This window comes from Scyliorhinus canicula, chromosome 2, assembly GCF_902713615.1.
Source record: "Scyliorhinus canicula chromosome 2, sScyCan1.1, whole genome shotgun sequence".
NCBI classification, from domain to species: Eukaryota; Metazoa; Chordata; class Chondrichthyes; order Carcharhiniformes; family Scyliorhinidae; genus Scyliorhinus; species Scyliorhinus canicula.
The window spans coordinates 195861260-195886020 of NC_052147.1; the positions used below are offsets into that span (position 1 = coordinate 195861260).

General features: G+C 45.3%; 1 protein-coding gene across 2 annotated transcripts in view; it reads left to right on the forward strand.

Annotated features, from left to right (window-relative positions):
- Positions 1–23838, forward strand: part of ccdc141 (coiled-coil domain containing 141) — a 272222-nt gene extending 248384 nt beyond the window's left edge. For both annotated transcript variants that reach the window (XM_038789287.1, XM_038789288.1), the window contains exons 23-25: positions 10014–10562; positions 13232–14214; positions 21650–23838. In XM_038789287.1, coding sequence (XP_038645215.1) covers positions 10014–10562; positions 13232–14214; positions 21650–21935 — 1818 coding nt within the window. In that variant the 3' untranslated portion in view covers positions 21936–23838. The remainder of the gene's footprint in view (positions 1–10013; positions 10563–13231; positions 14215–21649) is intronic.
- The last annotated feature ends 923 nt before the right edge of the window (positions 23839–24761 follow it).

A 24761-nucleotide genomic window follows, 5' to 3' on the forward strand; every position in this document is an offset into this window, starting at 1 on the left:
CAACAGGTTCTTCAGGATCCATGGAGGAGCTTCCCCCACCAATTTCCGATGACCATTCACCTCTCCACCTGATCGTCAAGGCATACATTCCTGACCCCGACATTCCGCAATCCAACTCATCTTTCTTGCAGGGCACCCAGCCATTAACGCATTCCCTCCTTGGACTTGCAACCTCAGCAATTGCCATCTCAAGTGGTGGTGCTGCAGAGCTTGCTGGTGCAGCAAGTCTCCATTTGAGCTGGTCACTCTTGGGAGGTGTTTGACATCCTTAATTGGACTTCGATCCTGGTGGTGGCATTCCAATTGACCACCACAGGCAATATACCGCCCTGGGTCCTGCCACCCATTGAATAGGGTCATCTCCCACTTTCAGCCCTAGCGACAGGACATGCCAGTAAGTAGCCAAAATCAGCCCATGCATGACGGATTTTCACACATTCTATTGGCTGCTTGTTTTTGACCCGCTGACACAATGCATCCTACGTTTCAATAGAAAGCTATTTTAATAATAATAATCTTTATTGGTGTCACAAGTAGGCTTACATTAACACTGCAGATTCATTGGGTGCTGATCTCACAAACATCCCAGGACTTGATATACACAGATAGAGTGAACTCTCATTCTCACGTTGATCAACCATTTTATTTATGCCACTACATTGAAGTCCTCTTCTGAGTTCTCTGCAGCAGAATCCACGTGCAAGCCTGCCTTCAGTGTGTTGGGCACTTGTGTGGACCGGTCTTTTTCCTCTGACTGCAGGCCCCTTGTGCTCAGTCACTTCCGCATCAGATTCTATTTCAGTGTTACCTTTTAAAGTATCCATATTACCAGTGTATGAACCAGTGGTTGCCAGTGAGAGATCAAGTGATGGTGTTTTATCACTATTAATCTCTTCTTCCTTTTGCACTTTACATTTCCACATGACTAGGTGGCAGTTCTTGACTGTCTGAAAGAAGGAAAGCACAAGGGTAGGGTTGCATAGAGGGAAGACGTGAAAAAGAAAAGGTGCATCCTTATTGTAATGACTTAGGCCAAGCCTTTGAGATTGGCCAATTAGAATACAAGTTCCCTGATTAGTGACCCAATCAGGGAACCCCCTTTCTGTGCATATAACAGGGAGTGTCAGATACTCTGCACTCTCGGTGCAGACAGCAAGCTGAATGTACCTGTTTGTTCGGCTGTTGGTATTGTAAACAAAAGGAATTCTGGTAAGGGGACTTCTGGCTCCGTGGACTTATTGCAGTGGCGACGAGGAAAACGGAATGACCCGAAGAAACCTGCTTGTCAGCAGCTGCTGCATATTGAGGGTAAGCCACTGACAGGCAGAATGCTTTTATTCGGAAAGTTGGACCCTTTTGGCCCTGCAGTGGAAGACTGGGCCCAGTATGTAGAGCGGATGAAGTACTTCTTTAGAGCAAATTATATAATTCCGGATGAAAAGCAACGGGTCATTCTGCTGACCACGTGTGGGCCCACAGCCTTTGCCATTATGCATAGTCTCACTTTTCTGGAAGCACCGGACATGAAAACTTTCCAGGAATTGACGGACTTAGTCAAAGAGTACTATGACTCTAAGCCACCTCTGATCCTGCGGAGGCACCGGTTTTACTCTGCATTCCGAGACACTGGGGAGACATTTGAAACTTTTTAACAAGATTTAGGCAATTAGCAGAGGCTTGCGAATTTGGCCTGACGCTAAATGAGATTCTCCGAGACCGTTTGGTATGGGGAATAAATAATTTAGCAATACAGAAACGTTAGTTAGCAGAGGCCGAGCTGGATTGCAAACAAGCATTGCAGCTGGCTTTGTCCTTGGAAAGAGCGGCAAGTGGAGCTCCTGAGTTACAAGGTACTCCAATGGAGGTAGATGCCCAAACCAGTGAAACTGAGTTAATGGACTAACGCTGGGGGATAGGCAACTGCATAGCCACCCTCAGGAACGACGCGGATACTAAGTTAACCAGGCCCACTCGCAGAAGCCCTCCCAAGCAAGGGAAAATTAGGTCCAGACAGACGGCAGCCCCTGCAGATCGGAGCCAGAAAGGAGAAATAGTAGCCCAAAACCATCATCTTGGAGAAGGTCACGTAGGCTGGGGTACAGGAGAATGCATTCCCTAGAAGCCTCACCTACCTCAGACGAGGAACAACTAAATTGTGTAACGATGGTGAAATAAAAACCTATTAAATTATCCCGGAGGTTGAATGGACGTCGGACACTGATGGAAGTCGACACTGGAGCAGCCATATCAGTGATAGGAGAAACAGTATTCAATAAAATTAGCACTGGACTCCAACCCTTATTCCTAACCAGGACCTAGGCAAAACTGAGGACATACACAGGGGAACCACTGAGTGTTGGGCACAACACATGTACCTGTGGCTTATGAAGAGCTAATGGTGAGGCTGCCTTTAAGGGAAGTGAAAGGTGTGGGGCCAAGCTTATTGGGACAAAACTGGCTAAAAGAGATCCAGCTGGATTGGGTAAACATTTTCCAGCTGGAAAATGGCCGCCTGAGCGAATTCCTGTGCAAATATCCGGAGGTTTTCCAAGAAGGGCTCGGAACAATAAAGGGAGCAAAGGCGACATTGCATGTAGATCCAGAGGCAGTCCCAAAATTCTGCAAGTTCCGACCAGTACCCTTCCCATTAAGGCAGAAAGTCGATATGGAAATAAAACGATTAGAGCATGAGGGAATAATAAAACCGGTCCAGTTTGCAGAGTGGGCGGCTCCCGTGGTGGCCTATCCTTAAGCCGGACGGCTTAATCCGCCTTCGTGGAGATTTCAAACAAATGATTAATCGCTACTCACAACTGAACAGATACTCAGTCCAAAGATGTGCGGTTAGGTGGATTGGCCATGCTAAATTGCCCGTAGTGTCCTAAAAAGTAAGGTTAAGGGGGTGGTTGTTGGGTTACGGGTATAGGGTGGATACGTGGGTTTGAGTAGGGTGATCATTGCTCGGCACAACATCGAGGGCCGAAGGGCCTGTTCTGTGCTGTACTGTTCTATGTTCTATGTTCAATTCCCTGATTGAGGACGTGTGTGCAAATCTGGCTGGAGGACTCCTATTCTCAAAGCTGGATATGAACCACGCATATCTACAACTGAAGCTGGACGAAGAGTCTCATAAATTCTCAATGATAAGCACCATGAAGGGCCTTTGTCAGTATACAAGATTACCCTTTGGAGTATCGTCAGTTTGTGCAATATTCCAGAGGACAATGGAGAATATATTGCAAGGACTACCACAAGTCGCCATTTACCTGGACAACGTCCTCATTACAGGAAAAACAAAGGCAGAACACCTGCAAAACCTGGAGGAAGTCCTGAGGAGGTTTCAAGCAGCAGGCGTGCGCCTAAAGAGGGAGAAATTTGTTTTCCTAGCACCTCAAGTAACCTATCTGGGGTACAAAGTTGACAAATCAGGGCTACACCCTTTGGAGGATCGGGTGAGGGCGATTAAAGATGCCTGGCCCCCACCACAATCCAGGAGTTAAGGTCTTTTTTAGGAGTGATGACGTATTATGGAAAGTTCATACAGAACAGAGCTTCCATCTTGGACCCCCTACACCAATTACTAAAAAAGGGGCAAGCCGGGGAGTGGTCCGCCCGCCAAGACAGGGGTTTCAAGAAGATAAAAGGACAGCTTTCCTCGGAGAACGTCTTGGTACACTATGACCCCAGGAAAGAGTTGGTGCTCACGTGCGATGCGTCTCCATATGGCGTTGGTGCAGTTTTGGCACACAGCGGGCAAAACGGACAGGAACGACCTATAGCATTTGATTCTAGGACGCTGGCAGCAACAGAACGAAAGTACGCCCAAATCGAAAAGGAAGGATTGGCTGTGATCTTCGCAGTGAAGAAATTTCACCAGTACTTGTATGGGCGGAAATTCACTATAATTACAGACCACAAGCCATTGCTGGGTTTGTTGAAAGAAGACAAAGCAGTACCACCAATAGCTTCGACCCGGACCCAAAGCTGGGCCCTACTACTGGCGGCGTACCAGTATCAACTGGAGCATCGGCCAGGAACCCAGGTGGCAAACGCCAATGCACTAAGCAGGCTGCCATTACTGAACGCCCCGCCATTAGTACCGAAAATAGAGCAAACGGTAATGACGTTACATTTCCTGGACACCCTTCCGGTGGCTGCACAAAACATTCGTTTATGGACCCAAAGGGACCCGGTGTTGTCAAAAATAAAACACATGGTGCTAACTGGGGAGATGGAAAGACTGGTCCAGGCGGAATTCCACCCTTACTGGAGCAGAAGAGAGCAGATCACGTGGAAGACGGGATCCGGCTATGGGGGGCTCAAGTAATAATTCCAAGTCAAGGCCGTCGAGCTATACTGGCTGAACTACATCATGGGAACCCTGGAGTCTCAAAAATGAAGTTACTGGCCCGAAGCTATGAATGGTGGCCGGGCCTGGACACAGGCATAGCGGCATTGGTAGGTCGGTGCCAAGAATGCCAACAAGGGCAGAAGGAGCAACCGGCAGCCCCGCTGCACCCATGGGAATGGCCAGGTAGACCATGGTCACGACTTCATGTCGATTTTGCAGGCCCGTTTATGGGTTCAATATTTTTTATAATAGTAGACTCCCATTTCAAATGGCTGGATGCCTGTAAAATGAACTCTGCAAATTCAACAACCATCATTGAAAAACTCCGCACCTTGTTCGCAACTCATGGTATTCCAAAGGTATTAGTTTCAGATAATGGATCGGTTTTCACCAGCCAGGACGTCATAAAATTTATGAAGTCAAATGGCATTCGGCACATAAGGACGGCACCATACCACCCGGTATCAAATGGTTTGGCGGAGAGAGCTGTCCAGACCTTAAAAGTCAGGTTGAAGAAACAGTCAGCAGCATCATTGGACACCAAACTGGCTATTTGACTACAGAACAATCCCACATGCCACAACGGGAATAGCACCGGCAGAGCTACTCATGGGCAGACGACTCCGAAACCGGCTGTCTACTATTCCCGAAATTAGGTGGCAGAATAGAGCGACACCAAGAGGCCCAATGCAAAGGCCACGACAACACTCGCCGAGAAAGACAGTTCAACAGAGGTGAAAATGTAAGGGGCAGAAATTGTGAATGGCCCCACATGGGTAGCAGGAACAGTGAAGCCCAGGACAGGACTTGTGTTGTATGAGATACATGTGGGGAAACATGCAATAAAGAAACACCTGGACCAGGTGCGGGCCTCAGATTTGTTTCCTCCTCCGGAGCGGACTCCAACCAGCATACCAAGGACCGTGGAGAGTCCTCCCCGACAAACTATTCACGCCCCTCCGACACCACTAGTGAGGACATTGGACTCCGATCTGGACATTGTGGATGATGCTGCAGCTGTACCCCTGCCGCCGGAGGAAAGGGGCCTGCCGCCGGAGGAAAGGGGCAAACCGCCCCTCAGGCGCTCACATCGGTAAAGACGGGTGCCTAGCCGTTATACCCCACCGCTACGTCGGAGGCTGAAGTGGGGGAGCCGCGAGGACCATGGGAGCTCCTCGGACTTTGTGGCGGAGGGGTGTAATGACTTAGGCCAGGCCTTTGAGATTGGCCAATTAGAATAGGAGTTCCCTGATTAGTGGCCCAATCAGGGAACCCCTTTGTGTGTATATAACGGGGAGTGTCAGATCCTCTGCACTCCTGATGTGGATAGCTGACTGAATGGTCATGGTTGTTCACCTGTTGGGTTAGTAAAAAAAAGGAATTCCTGTGACGGGACTTCTGCCTCCGTGGACTTATTACACTTAGCTTGTAAATCCAAAGAGATTGTAGAATTTTTACGAGGAGCATTAGATAGGTACTGTATACACAACTATTTCCAATGGTTTCAGCCTCACTCCTGGACTCAACCTCAGTCGTGGCCACCCCAGAGATGGCAATCCTGGGGCGAAATTCTCCCCTACCCAGCGGGGCGGCGGGTCCTGGTGTAGCGGAGTGGTGCCGACCACTCCGGCTTCGGGCCTCCCCAAATGTGCGGAATTCTCCGCACCTTTAGGGGCTAGGCCCGCGTCGGAATGGCTCCCGCTCCACCGACTGGCGCCAAAACTGGTGCCAATGGCCTTTGGCGCTACACTGATCAGCGCCGGGGCTGGCCGAAAGGCCTTCGCCGGTCTGTGCATGCGCCGGAGCGTCAGCGGCCGCTGACGTCACCACAGGCGCATGCACGGTGGAGAGGGTCTCTTCCGCCTCTGCCATGGTGGAAGTCTTGGCAGCGGCGGAAGAAAAAGAGTGCCCCCACGGCACTGGCCTGCCGGCCGATCGGTAGGCCCCGATTGCGGACCAGGCCACCGTGGGGGCACTGCCTGGGGTCCGATCGCCATGCGTCCCCCCCAGGACCCCAGGGGCCCACTCGCGCCGCCAATCCCGCCGGCACAGAGGTGGTTTAAACCACGTTGGTGGGAGAGGCCTGACAGCGGCGGGGCTTCGGCCCCTCGCGGGCCAGAGAATCGCTGCGGGGGGCACGCCGATTCCGCTCCCGCCGATTCCCTGGTGGCGGAGAATTCCGGCCACGGCCGGGGGGGGATTTATGCCGGCCCCTGATCTCCTCCATTTGGGTGAGGACCTACACCTGAGCCTGTGCCCCAGTGGTTAGTTGCTGCTACCTGTAGTTATTTGCCACTTTGCCTGCAAGGGAGAGGGAAGTGTGTCAAGTGAATGTGATGCAACGTGGTTGGGTGATATGACTGTCGAATATCTACGAATATGTGAAAGATATGCATTTGAGGTTTGTAGCAATGTTAAATGTGTGAGGGTCAGTTGAAGCTAAGAATGTGAAATATGAGTTTTGGTTGATGAAGAATGTCAGGTGGAGCAGTGGCAGGTGGAGCAGTGGCAGGTGGAGCAGTGGCAGGTGGAGCAGTGTCAGGTGGAGCAGTGTCAGGTGGAGCAGTGGCAGGTGGAGCCGTGTCAGGTGGAGCCGTGTCAGGTGGAGCAGTGGCAGGTGGAGCAGTGGCAGGTGGAGCCGTGTCAGGTGGAGCCGTGGCAGGTGGAGCAGTGGCAGGTGGAGCAGTGGCAGGTGGAGCAGTGGCAGGTGGAGCAGTGGCAGGTGGAGCAGTGGTATGTGGCAGGTGTAAGGTTATTTGTAAGGTTAGCATGTGAATTTGCATTCACTCATCTTGACCACTTGTGTGATGTCATTGAATTTCTGCATCTTTATCCTTGGGCTGAACTGCTGAAAATGACAGTGACAGCTATCTGCTCCAATTACATAGAACATCAGTGCAGAAGGAGGCCATTCGGCCCATCGAGTCTGTACCGACCCATATTAAGCCCACACTTCCAACCTAAGCCCGGAACCCAATAACCCCTCCTCACCTTTTTGGTCACTAAGGGCAATTTATCATGGCCAATCCACCTAAGCTGCACATCTTTGGACTGTGGGAGGAAACCAGAGCACCCGGAGGAAACCCACGCAGATACGGGGAGAACGTGCAGACTCCACACCAACAGTGACCCAGCGGGGAATCGAACCTGTGACCCTGGCGCCATGAAGCCACAGTGCTATCCACTTGTGCTACCGTGCTGCCCTCATTCTCAGTCTCTGTCCAGAGAATCTTCAGGCCCTTTGTAGATAGAGGAGTTCTCTCCTCCTGTCCACCTGCACCAAGTCCTCCAATGTAGCATCAGAGAATCTTGAAGCCCGTGAACTCCAACCTTGTACCATGTTTGCACTTCTGGAACCCTTCCCTTACCATATCCAGCACTGACTGCAGCTAGAAAACAGCTCTCCTTTAAAAGGTACAGACAGGCTTTAAGTGGCGCTAATCTTGCATGAACGTGGGTTCCTGCTGAGGATTCCAGCAACTCAATGGTGTGTTTAGCACTGGGCACTTAATGATTTTATTTAAATTAGCAGGCAGCATGAAGTCTATGTGCTGCCTGCATTGGAACGAACAGGTGCAGCTTATTCACTCATTATGATCGTTGCACCTGGTTTTGGGCTTTATTCATTTCTTCACCTCCCCAATATCTTTACATTTTAGTGGTGGCCTATTACTCATTTAATATTACTTGTAGAGTTATAATTTAGAAGCACAGTGGTCAGCACTGCTGTCTCACAGCAGGACTCGGATTTGATTCTGGCCTTGGGTGACTCGGTGGAGTTTGTATGTTCTCCCCATGTCTGCATGTGTTTTCTCCGGGTGCTCCGGTTTCCTCCCACTGCCCGAAGATGTGCAGGTCAGGTGGATTGGTCATGATCAATGCGCAGGGTTACGGGGTTAGGGTCCATTAGTGGGCCTAGGTAGAGTGCTCTTTCGGAGGGTTGGTGTGGACTTGATGGGCTGAGTGGCCTCCTTCTGAACTGGAGAATTTCTATGGAGAAATTGATTTTAAACTTGAGGAAAAAAGAATATGGGTGCAATACAATGTTTCACGCTGCGGCAGAAAAGCAGCTCACTGCGCGGGGCACAGCATTGCCAATGAAAGCCGGGAATCCCCGTTCCCGGGATCTACCAGACTCTCAACGACTCACGAGATCCCGCCATTGTGGGTGGTATCACCATGTGCCAAATTTGCATATTGGAGTGAGATAGTTAACCATACTTTAATGTGAAGATTCCTGAGGTACCTGAAGCTTTCGGATTCAGCCCTTTCGCCCCAAAGACCTCGGGTGAGCGCCATTCAGCACTCGTCCCCACAAATGGGGACCAGACGGAACGGTTCTCGTGGGGTCTCCCAGGGGACCGGTGGACCCCAGTTGCATGCCATTTGAACAGGGTAGTGCTAGCTTGGCACCTTGGCAGTGCCAACGTGGAACCATGGCAGTCCCAAGATGCCCTGCTGGCATTTCCAGCTGACACGGGCACTGTCAGGATCCAAGGTTGGCCCTGCTAAGGTGCCAAGCTAGCATTTTCTGTGTGCACTCAGGCTAGGGGTCCTGGCCCTGGTTGGGGGGGCGGGGGGGGGGGGGGGGGGGGGGTGCGGAGCAGCAGGAATCCAGCCATAGTGCATTCGGGCTGTGGGGGAGATTGGAGATCATTTCTGAGGCTTCGGAGATTTAAAAATGTCATCCTGATTTTGCGCTACACTGGCAGTATTGCTACACATGTGCGGTCTCAGCCACGCATTTCCCGTTCAGGCCCATTAAACAAAACAAGTTGCACTGAATAGCCATGTGTTTGGCCCAGGTCACCTGGTCTCTGGATCCCCAAGGTACACTTTACGACCCCTTGAAAGTCGAATATGCTGACTCTATTACATTTGCCTGGAAATATGAACTTCTGATGGCCAATGCCAGTACTGCCTGGGAACCTCTGGTAAAAGCCCCAACTCTTGAGTTAGAGTCAGAGACTTTGGACAGTTCTGACGTAATTTGAATGGAGAGTTACCCATGAAATATTGGACAGAAAACTCCTTGTCGAATTCCTGGATAACTATCCAATTGACCTCACAACAACCGCCTCCGCACCCCCCCCCCCCCCCCCCCCCCCCCCCGACCCAATCTCATCCAACCTCACCACCCTATTCTATCCACCTGAAACTTTACCCACCTGTCACCCTATCCACTTGCCACTTCACCCCCTTACCCACTTATTTTACCCCCATGCCACTCTACCGCCTTACCCACATATCCTACCTACCTATGCCCTTACCATCTACGCATTCGCTCATACACTCATGTACTAATATGCTGAAAAGCTGTTTAACACAGCAGTTAGTACCGTAAAAGGGGGACATGCCTTGTCTTCCCCTGACAATCCAGCGCTGCGAAGAAGCAGTTCTATTTTGTGTGCACTTTGCATTCCTGGAGAAGCAGGGATTTGAAGCCCTGGCCAGAAATGCGGAGCTCTGGTATGATGTAGCAAGGTAGGAGTGGAGTGGCAATCCGACAGTGATTGCCACTCCTCCGAAGATTCGTGCATTTGTGTTTTTCTTATACTATGGTGAATGTTAAAAGCAAAAATAATTTTTTTATTGAAGAACCATATCAATTAATACTGAAGATAAAAGTGTCTTAATTTCATGTCTGTTTAACTACTGTTAGATGGACACCAGTGATTTCCAATCATTTGATGGTGAAGGCTTGCAAACAGCATATCAAACACTGGACAACCATGAGCAAGAGAAGATGGCCAGAGCTTCATCAAAACCGACTGTGGACGCAACTAATGGGACAAAAGAAAACAAAAACCTAAATCCCTCCTTGATACAAGTCGCAGATCCTAATCATGTTCTAGGACTAACCACAGAAGATGTTCAAACAATAACCGATGATGTGAAGAACTGCAGAGAGGGAAAGACAAAAGTTCAGTGTTACACCACCACCTTGTCCCAACCATTTAAAATTAAGCAGTCCCAGACAAAATCGCTCTTTGCATCAACATATTCCACTAATTCAGAAAGAAGGATTTTTGTCCTTCACCTCATAGGAAACAGATCAGAAAATATTGAACTTTTCACGACTACCCTTGGGAATAATTCAGAAATATCAGTGTCAAATTCTTCCAAAGAGGATCAAATGGATGAAACAGAAAACAGAGGGACCCCAGACAGTCGGACAGAACTCCAAAAAGAATCGTTGTCATCTAGTCATGTATGTATTCCGTTAAAGTATTCCTAAATTAACAATGTTGTGGCAAAGGTAATTACAGTATCACCAGAATGAGAGCTGAACACACTGAGTAAAATTTGCTTTAAAATTCCTCTGCGCACAGAAATGATTTGTTATGAGTTATTTCAAAACATATTTTCAATTTGCAAAAAGAGAATAGTTCATTCATATATGCTCTAATTGAAGGCAGGTCATCGGCTCATTACTAATTCTTCATCCTTAGGTATTTCCATGGCAATTCCTTTTCCCCCAGGTGTGGTTTTGTCATTGTTTACCCATTCTCAGGGGCAGGACAAGGAGGTGGCTCTTAAGACTACCTCACCTCAAATGAGAATCCAACAAACACTGCTGGCATTTGTCTGAACCACGTGCCAGCCATCTAGACAACTGAGCTAAGCAGCCCATTTGTATTTAGTTGTCCTTTAGAATGATTCATGACAATTTTGAGCAGTTAGCGATATTGAAAGGTGTGTGTATTTCTAGATTGATTGAATGTAAATAAATGACTTTTTACAATGTAAATGATATTCCAATAAATTGCATTCATAAGCCACCTTTAATGTAAATCATGGCAAGGTGTTTCAGGGCAGTGTTAGTAATTTGAAAATTGACTCTGAGCCACATAAAGAGATATTTGGTTAGGCGTTACAAAAACTTGGTGAAAGTTTTGGAAATAGTCTTAAAGGGGAAAAGGTAGAAAGGTGGAGAGGTATGGAGATTAAATTTAAAAGCTTAGGGCCTCGGCAACTGAAAGTACGGCCATCAGTGGCGCTGTAATTAAAATTGAGGATGTGCAAGATGCTAGAATTGGAGGAAAGAAAAGATTGCAATGCATTGATTGGGTGGAGCAAGGCCATGGAGCGATTTGAAATCAAAGATAAGAGTTTTAAAATCAAGGTATTGCTACACCAAGAGTGAATGTAGACCAGCAAGCAGAAGAAAAATGAGTGAACAGCGAGTTAGAATATGGGCAGCAGTGTGGACAATGGGTGGCCACCAGGTGAGCATTGGAATAGTCCAGTCTCAGGGTAACTGAATTTTCCCAGGTAGGTGGAGGATAATTCCAGTATGTGCTTAGTGGGAAAGTCATTGTTGGACATAGAGATCCTGATGTCATTGAACCCTCTTCCAGCTTTTCCTGGAGCAAGTTCCGAAACCTGCGGGAAACTCCTGTTGGTCAGCAGGAAAGCAAGTGAGGTACTTAAAAAGAAAATTAAGAGTCTTTTAAATCACAAGTTGCTTATTTTCCTAAGACTCAAGGCTTCCATACTGTCTTTGCAACTCATCAGGGTGACTGAGGTGAATGCACTGTGGGAAGAGCAACTTCAGTGAAACTGACAAGCTGAGAAGGTTTTGATCAGTTACACTGAAGGGCTCCAGTCATGGCTATTGAGGCACTGTTGTTCAAACCCTTCTTCTCAGCTGTGGGTCTTCTCTGGTTAAACACCTGTGGCTGCGAGATGTAGCCACTACGGCTTCAATTGGCCTCTGGGCAAGAAAACTGTTTGCAACCCATCCTGCCCTGGACCTAATTGGAGAGAGTCAGGTAGGCAACAGGGTCTCCACACTGCACTTTCCCACCCTATTGTATGGCCATCTCTGATTCTCAGCCTGCTCCCAGGGAAGCACTAAATTCCATGTGTCGAACCTTGTAGTCCAGAAGGCCATCCAACCCATCATGCATTGCCTGTTCTTTGAAAGTCTCACTCACCTGCCTTTTCCCCTTGCTCTGACAATTTTCTCCACTTCGAGTACCCATCCAATTTCCTTTTAAAACTTTCTATTCCACCACACATTTAGACATTGCATTCTAGAGGATAACTCACTGCATTAAAACATTCACCCCATCTCACTCCAAAGTCTCTCTGCCCCGGCACTGCCTTTAACATTGTGCAATTTCTATATATAGCCTCTGCCTCATTCTTCTTTCCAAATGCATGACTTCACACTTGTCTGTGCTAAATTTAATCTGCCATGTGTCTGCCCATTTCAGAGTTAGCCTGTGTCCTCCTGAGGTCTGGCACTATCCTCCTCACTGTTTACTACTTTTCTGAGTTTTGTCATACCTGAAAACTTCAAAAATCATTCACTTTATACCCACCACAGGTCATTCATAAATATCTAAATGAACAATAGTTCTAATCTGACCCCAGGTTGGCACCACTGTCTGAAAAACATTCACACTTACTCTCTGCTTTTTGTCCTTCGCCCAATTTTGTATCCATGTCACCACTGCTCATTTAATCTCAAGGGCTTCACATGGACGGTTTTGTAATTTTATGTAGTATTTGTCCTTAAAAGTTCATTTAAAACCAAGCATATTATGAATTTAATATAATTAGCCAGTTGGTCAATCTCCTATTTTCTTTGTTCTTATATGTTACCATCATTAAATTTAACAGTAGATATAAAGTGACTTTATTTCTTCTGCTGCCTAGTTTTCTGATAAAAGTAGAGTATTGTGAATTCTCCCTTTATTTATTGAAGAATTCAGCCGCAGGAATGCAGACATGATGGTGAAGAACAATATTAGGAAGTTATCAAGTTGCCATCCAGTGGTACAGCAGAAATAGGAACACTCCGATAAGGAGAGCATAGTGTACTTAGCAAATTAAATACATCAGAAATATTATTTGTTTTTGTTTTTTCAGGAACCTTTAAATGCCAACCTGGATGGATTACTGAGCACCCAAACCACTGATTCAGTTCCAGAAGATTCATATTCACAAGAAGCTGCTGAGTTATTTCATCCTTCAACAGAAGGCAGCACAGTGACTGATGGAGATGTGCAAAATGAATCTTTCGTAGATGAAACCCTGTCTGTAGAAGAATATGAATGCATGTCACCTGATGACATTTCTTTGCCTCCACTTCCTGAGACTCCAGAATCGAACATACTCCATTCCGAAACCGAAGTGGATAAAATGTCCAGATTAAGTTCCCAAAGTCTATTTGCTGGATCTTACAGTGGCCAACCACAGATACAAGCAAGCTATAGCAGAATGACTGACAACTCTGATCTGCTAGCACCTGTGGGCACTGCTGATACAGTAAATCACTCAAGATCACAAGTTTATAGTGGATCAGAATGTCATTCCTCATCTCGTCCAAATCACAGTACTGAGCCCTGCACAAAATATAGATCTGAGTCTTCCTCATTTATCCACAGCCCACTGACAATTCCTGCACCCAATATTGTTTCTAGCATGCATATGTTAAAATCCCAAATGGTAACTAATTCATCAGCCTGCGATTCTTTCTGTGAAGTGCATGAAACACAGCTGCAGACTTATGATATGCATGAGAGTGTGACTGAAACACAGGAGTTGCTGCATGGTCGTAATAGGAGATGTTTTAGAAAAGAATTGAGGTCTAACAGAAATAATTTATACACTTCACCTGAACCACTAGCAGTGCCCCTCAGTATAGATCAGTCAGTGCATGATACAGGCTATCATACGGATACTGCCATCGCTGAGGAAATCAGGCGTACATCAAGAAGCACAACCAAGTGCAACCTGGCTAGCAACACACCCAACTTCTCCAAGCTGTTGTCTAATGTCAATGTGGTAGAAGGTTCTCCTGTGACCTTGGAAATAGATGTAACAGGATTCCCAGAACCAACTTTGACATGGTGGGTAACCTATAACAAGCAACAATAATTTATACAAGTCAAATTGCTTCTGTCTTAGAACATTTCTGTTACATTAAGATATATTTAGCTCCTCAGCATGAGCTGTTGACCATGGATCTGATTTATTACAGCCTAACTCTAGGTACAATACATTTTCTTTTCACTATTCATGTAAGACAAATTTTCGAGGAAGCTTGAAGATTATATGATAAGTTTCATAACTAATGAAACCACAAAGTAAGTTAATTATAAATTGCATAATTTAATTACATAATGAATAAAATCACATTTAGGATAGCAGGGCAGGTGATGTGTCAAGGGTGCAGCATGTTGGGACTCCTGAATGCCAGTGTGATCCAGGGCAAACGGGTCTGCAGTAAGTGTTTGCAGTTTGAGGAGCTACAGCTCAAAGTAATTGATCTGGAGGCCAAGTTGTAGACACTCACATTAAGGAGGGAGAATGTTAGTAGCATCAGAGGTCAGGTACAGGGACAGGATATGCAACAGCAAGTGAAAAAGGTAAGGGGACCTAGAGGGCAGGAGTGCAGGAGCCTCAGCCTTTGCAATTGTCCAACCTGAAGCTCTCTCAGCTTGTTTGGATGAGAGTGGGGCTGCAGGGTGGATGAGTAAACTAACTATGGCACTGTGATACAGGAGACCATCCAAGTGGAGGGAGCAAAAATAAATGTGCTAATAAGGTATAAGGCACAGTATAGCGAGGGAAATTAACACTGTTCCCTGCAGCTAAGAGCAAGAGCCTAGATGGCTGTGTTGACTGCCGGGTGCCAGGGTTCAGGACAACTGCTAAGGGTTAGAGAAGAACTTGCACTGGGAGAGGCAAGATCCCAATGTTGTGGTCCATTTAGTATCAACGACATAGGTAGAACTAGGAAAGGGGTTCTTCATAAATAGTATGAGGTGCTATACACTAAATTAAAAAGCAGAACCTCGCAGGTAATGATCCGTTGATTGGCAGATAGTACATTAAATTAGAAAGATGAATATGTAGTTCAAAGGCTGGGAGTTTCTAGGAAATGCACTAAGTGCATTCGCGGATGTAGGAAACAGCGTTTCACTGCCAGCTGCAATGGTGGATTGTTTTTATGCTGTATCGTGTGTTTCAGGCTGCATTAATTATTCATCCATGGGGACATGCTGTTTTATTGGTAGGTGGCATCTGATTCGCCCATCCTCCACACTCCCTAGCCCCAGGCACTATATTTAAATGTCACCCCTGCATAGCGTTCGCATGCTCTGAAGCCTAGGACAGCTCCACTGAAGACATGGCTTCCAAACCATTTCTGCAGAAAGAATGCTGCACCCAAAATCAGTGATGCCTCACTGGTGTAGGACACAGTCGTGGCCTGCTGCAATGTTCTCTACCCTCGCCCTGGACACAGGACTTCCACCAAGGTGACCGTGGGAGGCGGTTGCATCAGTGGTCAGTGCAAACGCACAGCAGAAGAGGTCAGCCACCTAGTGCTGGAAGACGATATCTCCTCCGTTCTGCCAGGGAAAATCAACCATCTCAACATGCTCAATTCACACACCCACAAGTCCATCACACATTCATAAGGATCTCATTCGCTATAATTTCAAAGGACCCCTATCTTGTCTGCATTCTTGAAAGGTGACGGTGCGGTGTTCACTCTTGCACACCCCAACATCTCCACCTGGCCACTTCCCCCTTTGCAGTTTGTGTCCTAATCCTGTACAGAACTCCGCTTGTCACCCACACATGTCAGGCATCCTTATTATCTGCCCTCCAATACATCTTGTTCACACTCTCTCAATCTATCTTCATGCAGGACAAGCTGGCTCACAATAACAAGGAGATGTTACTGGGCAACAGGGTAGCATGGTGGTTAGCATAAATGCTTCACAGCTCCAGGGTCCCAGGTTCGATTCCCGGCTGGGTCACTGTCTGTGTGGAATCTGCACGTCCTCCCCCTGTGTGCGTGGGTTTCCTCCGGGTGCTCCGGTTTCCTCCCACAGTCCAAAGATGTGCGGGTTAGGTGGATTGGCCATGCTAAATTGCCCGTAGTGTCCTAATAAAAAAAGTAAGGTTAAGGGGGGTTGTTGGGTTACGGGTATAGGGTGGATACGTGGGTTTGAGTAGGGTGATCATGGCTCGGCACAACATTGAGGGCCGAGGGGCCTGTTCTGTGCTGTACTGTTCTATGTTCTATGTTCTATGTCCCAGACCTGGAGTGGATTTCCCAAGATCAATGTTCCCACAGACTTTGTGAACTGAAATGTAGAGCTGGCCAGAGAAGACATAGACTGTGCCTGCGGTGACAATGAAGTCGGCACGCACACCCAAGTGAGGATCTGGCACTACACCATGCGTCAGACTACCATACTGTGAATTAATTCTCCTGTTTCAGAGTCACTTGCCATGCACTAATTGCCTCTCCTTTCTTTCGGTAGTCACCTCTGAGAAGCTGCCACAGGGCATCCATGCAGCACCAACAACAACTCGGGTGAGGAACCTGAGGACAGTGCTCACCCACACTCTCCACCAGCACAGAGACATAAACATTGGTGGGGCCTAGGTCCAGAATAACCTCAGAGGTCACAATTTTGTGAGCACAGCATAACATCTGGCCCACAGCAGGCTGAGGCAGGGACATCAGAGATCACCGGCCCTTGGAGGGGTGTTGGCAACCACAAATCTGTTGAGTCCAAGTCTGACGACAAGCCTCTAGACTCGGTCCTAAATCAGCTGCCAAAAGGATTTCAGCTGCACTCCTCAGATTGCAACACACATTGGAGGAGCCCATCTGCCTCCAGTCTGATGTAATAACACTGGCATGGTGGAGGCAGTGGAACATAGAGTGATGAGGAAGACATGTGAGCTCCTCACATTTGTTATTGGAGATGAGAGTGCATTGGTGCAGGGAATGCATGTTTAATGAGATGTTTGCTAATCAAAAAATAGAATACCTGAGTTATCTTTGTATTCCCAGATGATCCGAAGTAGTTTTGACAGCGTAGAGCAGGGCTCCATAGTACTTCTTGAGGTAATCCAGTTAGATCTAGTGATGAAAGGCTACATCAGTTGTGCACTATTTGCATTTAAATCTGCATCCTTTGAACTAAAGGGAGCAGGGGAAGGTGCAGTACCAGGTGATAGACCAGGGTGAGAGAGAAGACCAAGGGTTTATTATTGACAAGTGCATCAAAGATGGGAGTGAGCAAGTGATTGAGTAGGTGGAGAGCTACAAAGGGCAGGTGATAGTTGGATGTTTAAATGGGTCATTAGGCAAGGTCTTCCGGCTGCTTAAGCTGGGGGATCTTCTGGTCCTACCAACAGTGCACCCTTTCTAGCAGCGAGTGGTGGTTTCAATGGGCAATCCCATTGACAGCGGCTGGATCAGAAGATCCTGCCACCAGCCAATGTGGGCCACCTCCCATCACTAGGAGACATGCCATGGGGAGGCCAGAGAATCTCGTCCATTGGAAGCGACTTGGAGGCCTGTTTTCTCAAGGGGAGGATGCAGGAAAGGGAAGGAAGATATGAGTGGTGAGCAATACATGGAGGTGATGAGTAATAATCCTTTGCCTGAAATTGTGACAATGGAAATAGAGGTCCACATGAGATGACATGGTCAAGGGGTGATATGAATGTGGGTAAGTGAGTTTATATGGAGAGAAAGATTAAAGTTGAGGACAGGAAAGAGAGTAAGATAACTCGATAGAGTTTGAAATCACCGCGTTTGAAAAGTCACAGTGCTGACGCTGAGGCAGGAAAGAATTGAGGAAATGAATGACAAGCTTGAGTGGGGCTTTGCTGAGCTGCAGGAGATGTGCATTTAAATTGAGGATTGTTTCAGAGCAAGATAAGATGCTCAGAAATGGAGAAGCTGTTAGAGCAATAAAGCAACAGTCAAAATGAGATTTGGTGAGTAGGGCCACAGTGCCACCATGGCAGTTTGGCTGGCGCAGGTAAAAGAATGAAACTTGGTAGTTTCAATAAGAGAAAAGGTGTCAACCCAAATGCTAAGTTTCCATCAAAGCCATGAAATGATCCAGAATAGGGTCACGGATATTGTATAATACTCTCGATGGGACTTTCTGTGTCCGTCGCAGGAAAACCTGTTGCAGGGGATGGGGTTGGGGAGCTGGAAAATCCCAGCCTGTATCTGACACACATCAAGACATCAAGGGAACAAGTCTTAGAACATAGAACATAGAACAGTACAGCACAGAACAGGCCCTTCGGCCCTCAATGTTGTGCCGAGCCATGATCACCCTACTCAAACCCACATATCCACCCTATACCCGTAACCCAACAATCCCCCCCTTAACCTTACATTTATTAGGACACTACGGGCAATTTAGCATGGCCAATCCACCTAACCCGCACATCTTTGGACTGTGGGAGGAAACCGGAGCACCCGGAGGAAACCCACGCACACAGGGGGAGGACGTGCAGACTCCACACAGACAGTGACCCAGCCGGGAATCGAACCTGGGACCCTGGAGCTGTGAAGCATTTATGCTAACCACCATGCTACCCTGCTGCCCCGAACCAATCATCGTCTAAACTGATCAATTTTTATTTGTACAAACCACTTCAGTAGACCTAATTTTAGTGACAGTATTTAGCCTTTGTAGAAGTAACAAGATCAGATGTGGAGACAAAATAATGCTGCTTCGTACCAGTCATTATCACTTTTAATTTTCATTATCAGTTTTCAGTTATCACTCATCAAAAATTGACAATTCCAGGAAGCATCAAGCAATATGGGAGATCAAAGAAAATCATACTAATCCAACATCAAAAGGTGATCTTTACCTTTGTTGGAGAACATATGACCTGAGAAATGATAGGTTGGGATTCCCCGGCCTCCCAGCCGCGTGTTTCTTGGCAGCCGAAGGCGGTGCGCCGTTCACTTGTGGCGATATTACTGCTCCAACTGCTGTCAATGGGAATTCCCAAGAAGACACCCCACAACTCCGGGAAATGCATAGTGGGAATGTGCTGCTGAGGGGACTAGAGAATCTAACCGGCGTGAATGGCCAGAGAATTCAGGCCATAATTCTGTAAGGTTTTTCATGAAAACTAGGACCTTATAATTGTGTTACTTTGGAATATTGAAAAGCTGATCTCAATTACCTTGTTAAATCATTCTGATTTTGAGAAAAGAACATAAGGAATAAAAGCAGGACATGCCTCTTAAGCCTGCTTCATCATGCTATAAGATCATGGCTGATCTTCTCATTCAACTCCACTTTGTATCCCACCACCATATATCAATTGACTTTCTTTGTCACCAAAACTCTATCAATCTCAGTCTCAAATACACCCAATGTCTGAGCATGCACAGTTCTCTTGGATCTAGAATTCTAACAATCGACAGTCATTTTAATGAATACATTTCTCCTAATTTCAGTCCCAGGTCAACTCCTTATCCTGAAACTACAGCCTGGTCCGAGACTCTGCAGCCTCTCAGCACCTACCCTGTCAAGTCCTCTCAGAATTTTATATGTTTCAAAGATATCACCTCTCATTCTTCGATGGACAACACTCTCATCGTAGGAATCAATCTAGTGAGCCACATTGCAACCCCTCTGGGGCAAGTGTATCCTTCCTTTGGAAGACACCAAATGGGTGGCAAGGTAGCACAGTGGTTAGCACTGTTGCTTCACAGCTCCTGGGCCCCAGATTCAATTCCCAGCTTGGGTTACTGTCTGTGCGGAGTCTGCATGTTCTCCAGGTGCCTGCGTGAACTTCCTCCATGTGCTCCGGTTTCCTCCCACAGCCCAAAGATGTGCAGGTTAGGTGGATTGGCCATGCTAAATTGCCCTTTAAAAAAAGGTTAGGTGGGGTTACTGGGTTGCGGGGATAGGGTGGAGGCATGGACTTAAGTAGGGTGCTCTTTCCAAGAACCAGTGCAGACTCGATGGGCCGAATGGCCACCTTCTGCACTGTAAATTCTATGAAATCTATGCACAGTACCTAAGGTTCGGTCTTACAAAAGCCCTATGTCAATGTCCAAGATATCTTACTCTTGTATTCCAAACACCTTTCAGTACAGGCGAACATACTATTTGCCTTCCTAAATGCTTGGGGTATCTACATGTTAACTTTCTGTTACTTGTGTACAAGATCACCAAAATCCCTCTAAATCCCAACTTTTACTGGTATCTAACCTTGTAAAAAGAATTTGACTTTTCTATTCTTCCTAGCAAAGTAAATAATAATCATATTTCCAACATCACAACCCCCCCCCCCCCCTTTTCTATCTATTTCCCCACTTACTTAACCTGTCTCTATTCCTTTGTCACCTCTTCGATTCTTCTCACAGTTTATTTTCCTCCCTAGCTTTGTATTGCTGGCAAGCTTGAATACACTTGGTCCGCTTATCTGAGTCATTCATTTTACATTGTAAATAGCTACAGTCCAAGCTTTGAACTTTAATGTGCCTTATCAACAGAGCCAGCCAACCACAAATGACAGATTGGCCCTGATCTTCTGGCCTCTAGATCGTCGAAAGCTGGCTGTACCCCAAGATGGACCATGGGACCCCTCAAAAGTCCCAATCCGCTAACTCAGTGGAAATTGCTCAGGAAGTTTGAACTTCTGATGGTCAATTACTCTGCTCCCCAAGACCCTCCGAAAATGTCTCCAACTATGAGTTAGAGTGGAAGACTTTGGACAGTTCCGACATATTTACCTGAATTGTAACTCAGGAAATATTAGACAGAAAAATCCTAGTCTAACTCCTTTGTAAGTATACAAACAATCCACTATTTTCTTGACTATTCCTCGGCCCCTCAACTACTCTGCCAAATTCCCCTCAATCCCCCAACCTGACCTGACTGAGCTCTGTAGGATTTTCCTACAGCCGTACTGAGCATTGTTCTATAAGGTTCAATTTCATTCACTTCCACTCAAAGCTGAATGATTCAATTGTCCTAAAATTTTCTCATTGCTTGGAACTTTGATACAAATAATTAATTTTCACCCTCTTTTGGTGGGTTTTCAAGAAGGCATATATTTGGGTAAATGATGAAAAGAACTGAAAGTGATGTTACCATTTTTATTGCTTGCAGGTAGTTAGGATTTGGAATTCTAGCAGAGCCACTAAGTGTTGTTAAAATTAAATGAGACAGCTGCTTGAAAAGAATATTAGAGCATGAGAAGCCAGAAAGATCATATACGGGAGTAAAAAACTTGATGGTGAACTTTAGGTTTGCTATGCTTTAACATTCCACGTTCCCGTATATTTGTGAGATTGGAAAATGTTTTGAAAAGCATGTCCTTCGTCACTGAGACTGGGTTAATACTTAATAATATTTTGCTTTATGCAGAAAACTCTTTTATATAAAATTCATTTTCTAATTTTGGGATATTCTTAAAAATAAATATGGTATTATTGAAATGGTGCCAGATGTTGCTTGACTTAAAATACACTCTTTACTTCAGGTACAAGAATGGACAGAAGCTGACAACAGATCAGCATTTTAAAATTTCAAACAAGGAAGGCAAACACATTCTTTTCATTGACAAGGTGTCTGATAAAGATGCTGGCATTTATGTTGTACGAGCTAAAAATTCTAATGGTACTGTCAGTTCCAATGCTATCCTTCAAGTACAAGGTAACTGCAGTCTCCGATGTTTCCACACTGATGATATAGATTGGTTCACCTGTCTTGGTTTGTTGTGTACACTATACATTAGCTTGTTTCTTATGTATATGCTGTTAATTTAACCATTGCAAATGTATGTTCCTGCCACCTAGCTGCCTATCACTGTCTGTTCTGTAATGTCTACACTTCTCACAACCAAAATTATTGTGCAATTTTTCTGATAACTTTAGCAACGTGTTTTTATTGCTGACTTGTTTATGAATTGTTTCTTTCCTGTTGCTCAAAACGAATACATGGAAAATACTAATATAGTTTAATATTTTTCAGTAAAATACCTCTTTAGTAATTGAACAACGCTAACTTGAATATAGTTTGTAATCAATGACATAAATAAGAATTTAACTGTCCGATTATAGTGATAGAAGTGGAAATGAGTACAAGAACATTATTTACAAAAGACTGAAAAGAATGATGACTTGGATGACCTTTGTTCATTGCTATCTTTAAAATGTTCATCGAGAAACAATTTTGAATTATTTGCAGTCGAGCATGGCGGGCAGTTTTTGCTATTCAACACTTTTGAAATAGAAACATTGCAAAAGCATGTCAATTTTTTTAATGAATGGGTGGCACAGTGGTATGGCATGCTGGCTTTTGGATATGTCTGATATGTCTTGATTCCGTGCATGATCGGTTCCCTGTCTAAGATATCTATGGGGGCAGGTAAAAAGGAGAGACCAGGTGGTTTCCAACAGTGAAAGAGAGAAAATGAGAGGGAAATTGCCCTGGGTGAATACACATGATATTACAACACACTTCCTCGTACACATGCACAAAGCAGCATTGGCCAAGGTTGGCCCACACTCAGTCACAGAATAGAATTGTAAATCGAGCAGTTCAAATAGATAAGGAAAATAGAAGTATCACTCCGTTTTTAAAAAAAATTGCGCATTTTTATAATAATGTAATTTTGACTACAAATAAGGACTTATTATGTTAGCAGATCTCTACTATTCTCAATATTTTCTCTCTGGATCATTTTAAAAATATGATGGAGAATTTTTAGGAATGAATTTTCCAAAATAATTTTATAATTATGGAAACAATATGTTAATAATGAGTTACATTTCACTATATTTTACTTGTACAATTATGGCAACAAATCACAAGTTACAATGTATTGATAACACATGACTAATTATATTTGTCTTTCTTCACACTATTATAAACATTTGGAATTATGAATATTTCACTGTTATTACCTACTTTTGATTGTTCTCCATGATACAAATGAAATCCATATTGCTGTAAGTTGTATGGGTGCAGCAGAACACTGTTGAGTCAAACAGACCAAGAATCAGTGAGGCTGCAGTTATGTGTTGACTGAGATGCATGGAACACGATGCCTATTGGACGACTGACACTTGGGTCAACCACAAGGAACATCGTGTACACTTCCCTCCTGGGCTGTTCATTTCTAGGAAAAAATTGGTCAGAGAGTCGACCCTCTCAATATTTAACGCAAATGTCCAAAGGACCAGCTGAGCAGCTTCTTAATGTGGTTTCATACCAAGAGTCCTAAAACAGCTAGTGTAAGTCTTGCATCACTTATAGAATCATTAATTCATAGATTCATTTTAGTTAGCTTGGAAATTAAGTAGAGATTTGCTTTGAGTTATGCTGCATTTTTCATATTAAAGCATAACTGAAACCACACATACAAGTGGCATTAAAACTGCACTCTGAAATATTTGGGATCAATTGAATATTTTTTTTACTTACTGTAATGTGTATTTACAGTAAATTGGAGATTAATCAGATTCACAAAGAGACTTAGTTGTAAGGTGGCTCCATTGTACATGTTTTATAGAAAAACATGAAACTGATTAGCAATGTAAAATTTAGTTATGCATTGCTAAATGTTGACAGTTTAAATATAACATTTGTGGTAAACCTGTGGCTGGTGATTCTGCATGATGTCAAGTATATCAGAAGAAATGTAAATTAAATAAAATGCAATATGGAAAATAATAATTTATTTCAGTTAAAAATTATTGATTAGATCATAGAATGTTTTCACAATCACAAAGCAAACATAAAACAAACCTCCTCAAAAACATCTTTATTATAGCTTACAAGCATCAACTGAAAACCTTTTGGGGCATCAGTGGTAAACATGTGGCCCATGTATTTCAGAGTGAATGGGAGGAATTTTCCCAGGCCCTTTGAAATGAGTTTGGAGATGGGTGGTGGGGTGTGGAGACACAGAAGCAAATCTTGTTTTAAAAAAAGGCATTGGTCCAGTTTGCCAACAATTCCCCATCCACCATCACCTTTCCCAGCAGTAGGTTAGGTACAATGCAACCTACATGCCTGTGGCAGGAAGCCAATTAAGGTAATTTGAGGATCAATTTCACTAATCTTCCCAGCACAAGGCAGTTTTGCCAGTGTTTCAAGGGACCACACTGTGTCAGTGCCCTGGCACTCCAAGGAAGTGACTGCTGCTCCTGTTATATTGACAGCCACCTCCATGGTGTTCCTGACATTCCAGCTGCTTTCCCTTCAACAGTGCTCTCACTGGTGGCGCCGCGAAGTCCGCCAGCTACAATGGACCATGCAATCAATATCCACCTCCCTCTTCCAGAACTGTCCACCATCGCCTGGAAATGGATTCCTAATTGGCTGCCTAACATAAGATCATGCCTGAAGTCTTGCTGCTGTAAATGGGGTCAAGATGCCTCTAAAAGTTTTAAGTCTGGAAGATTCAGTCCATTGAGAATGTTGAATAATATAATACTGAAAAAAATAATGAATGTTGAAAAGTTATAATCTGTTTGTCTCTGTCTATCACTATTGCTCCTCTAACGTTTAGGGGCTGGTTTAGCACAGGGCTAAATAGCTGTCTTTTAAAGCAGACCAAGGCAGGCCAGCAGCATGGTTCAATTCCC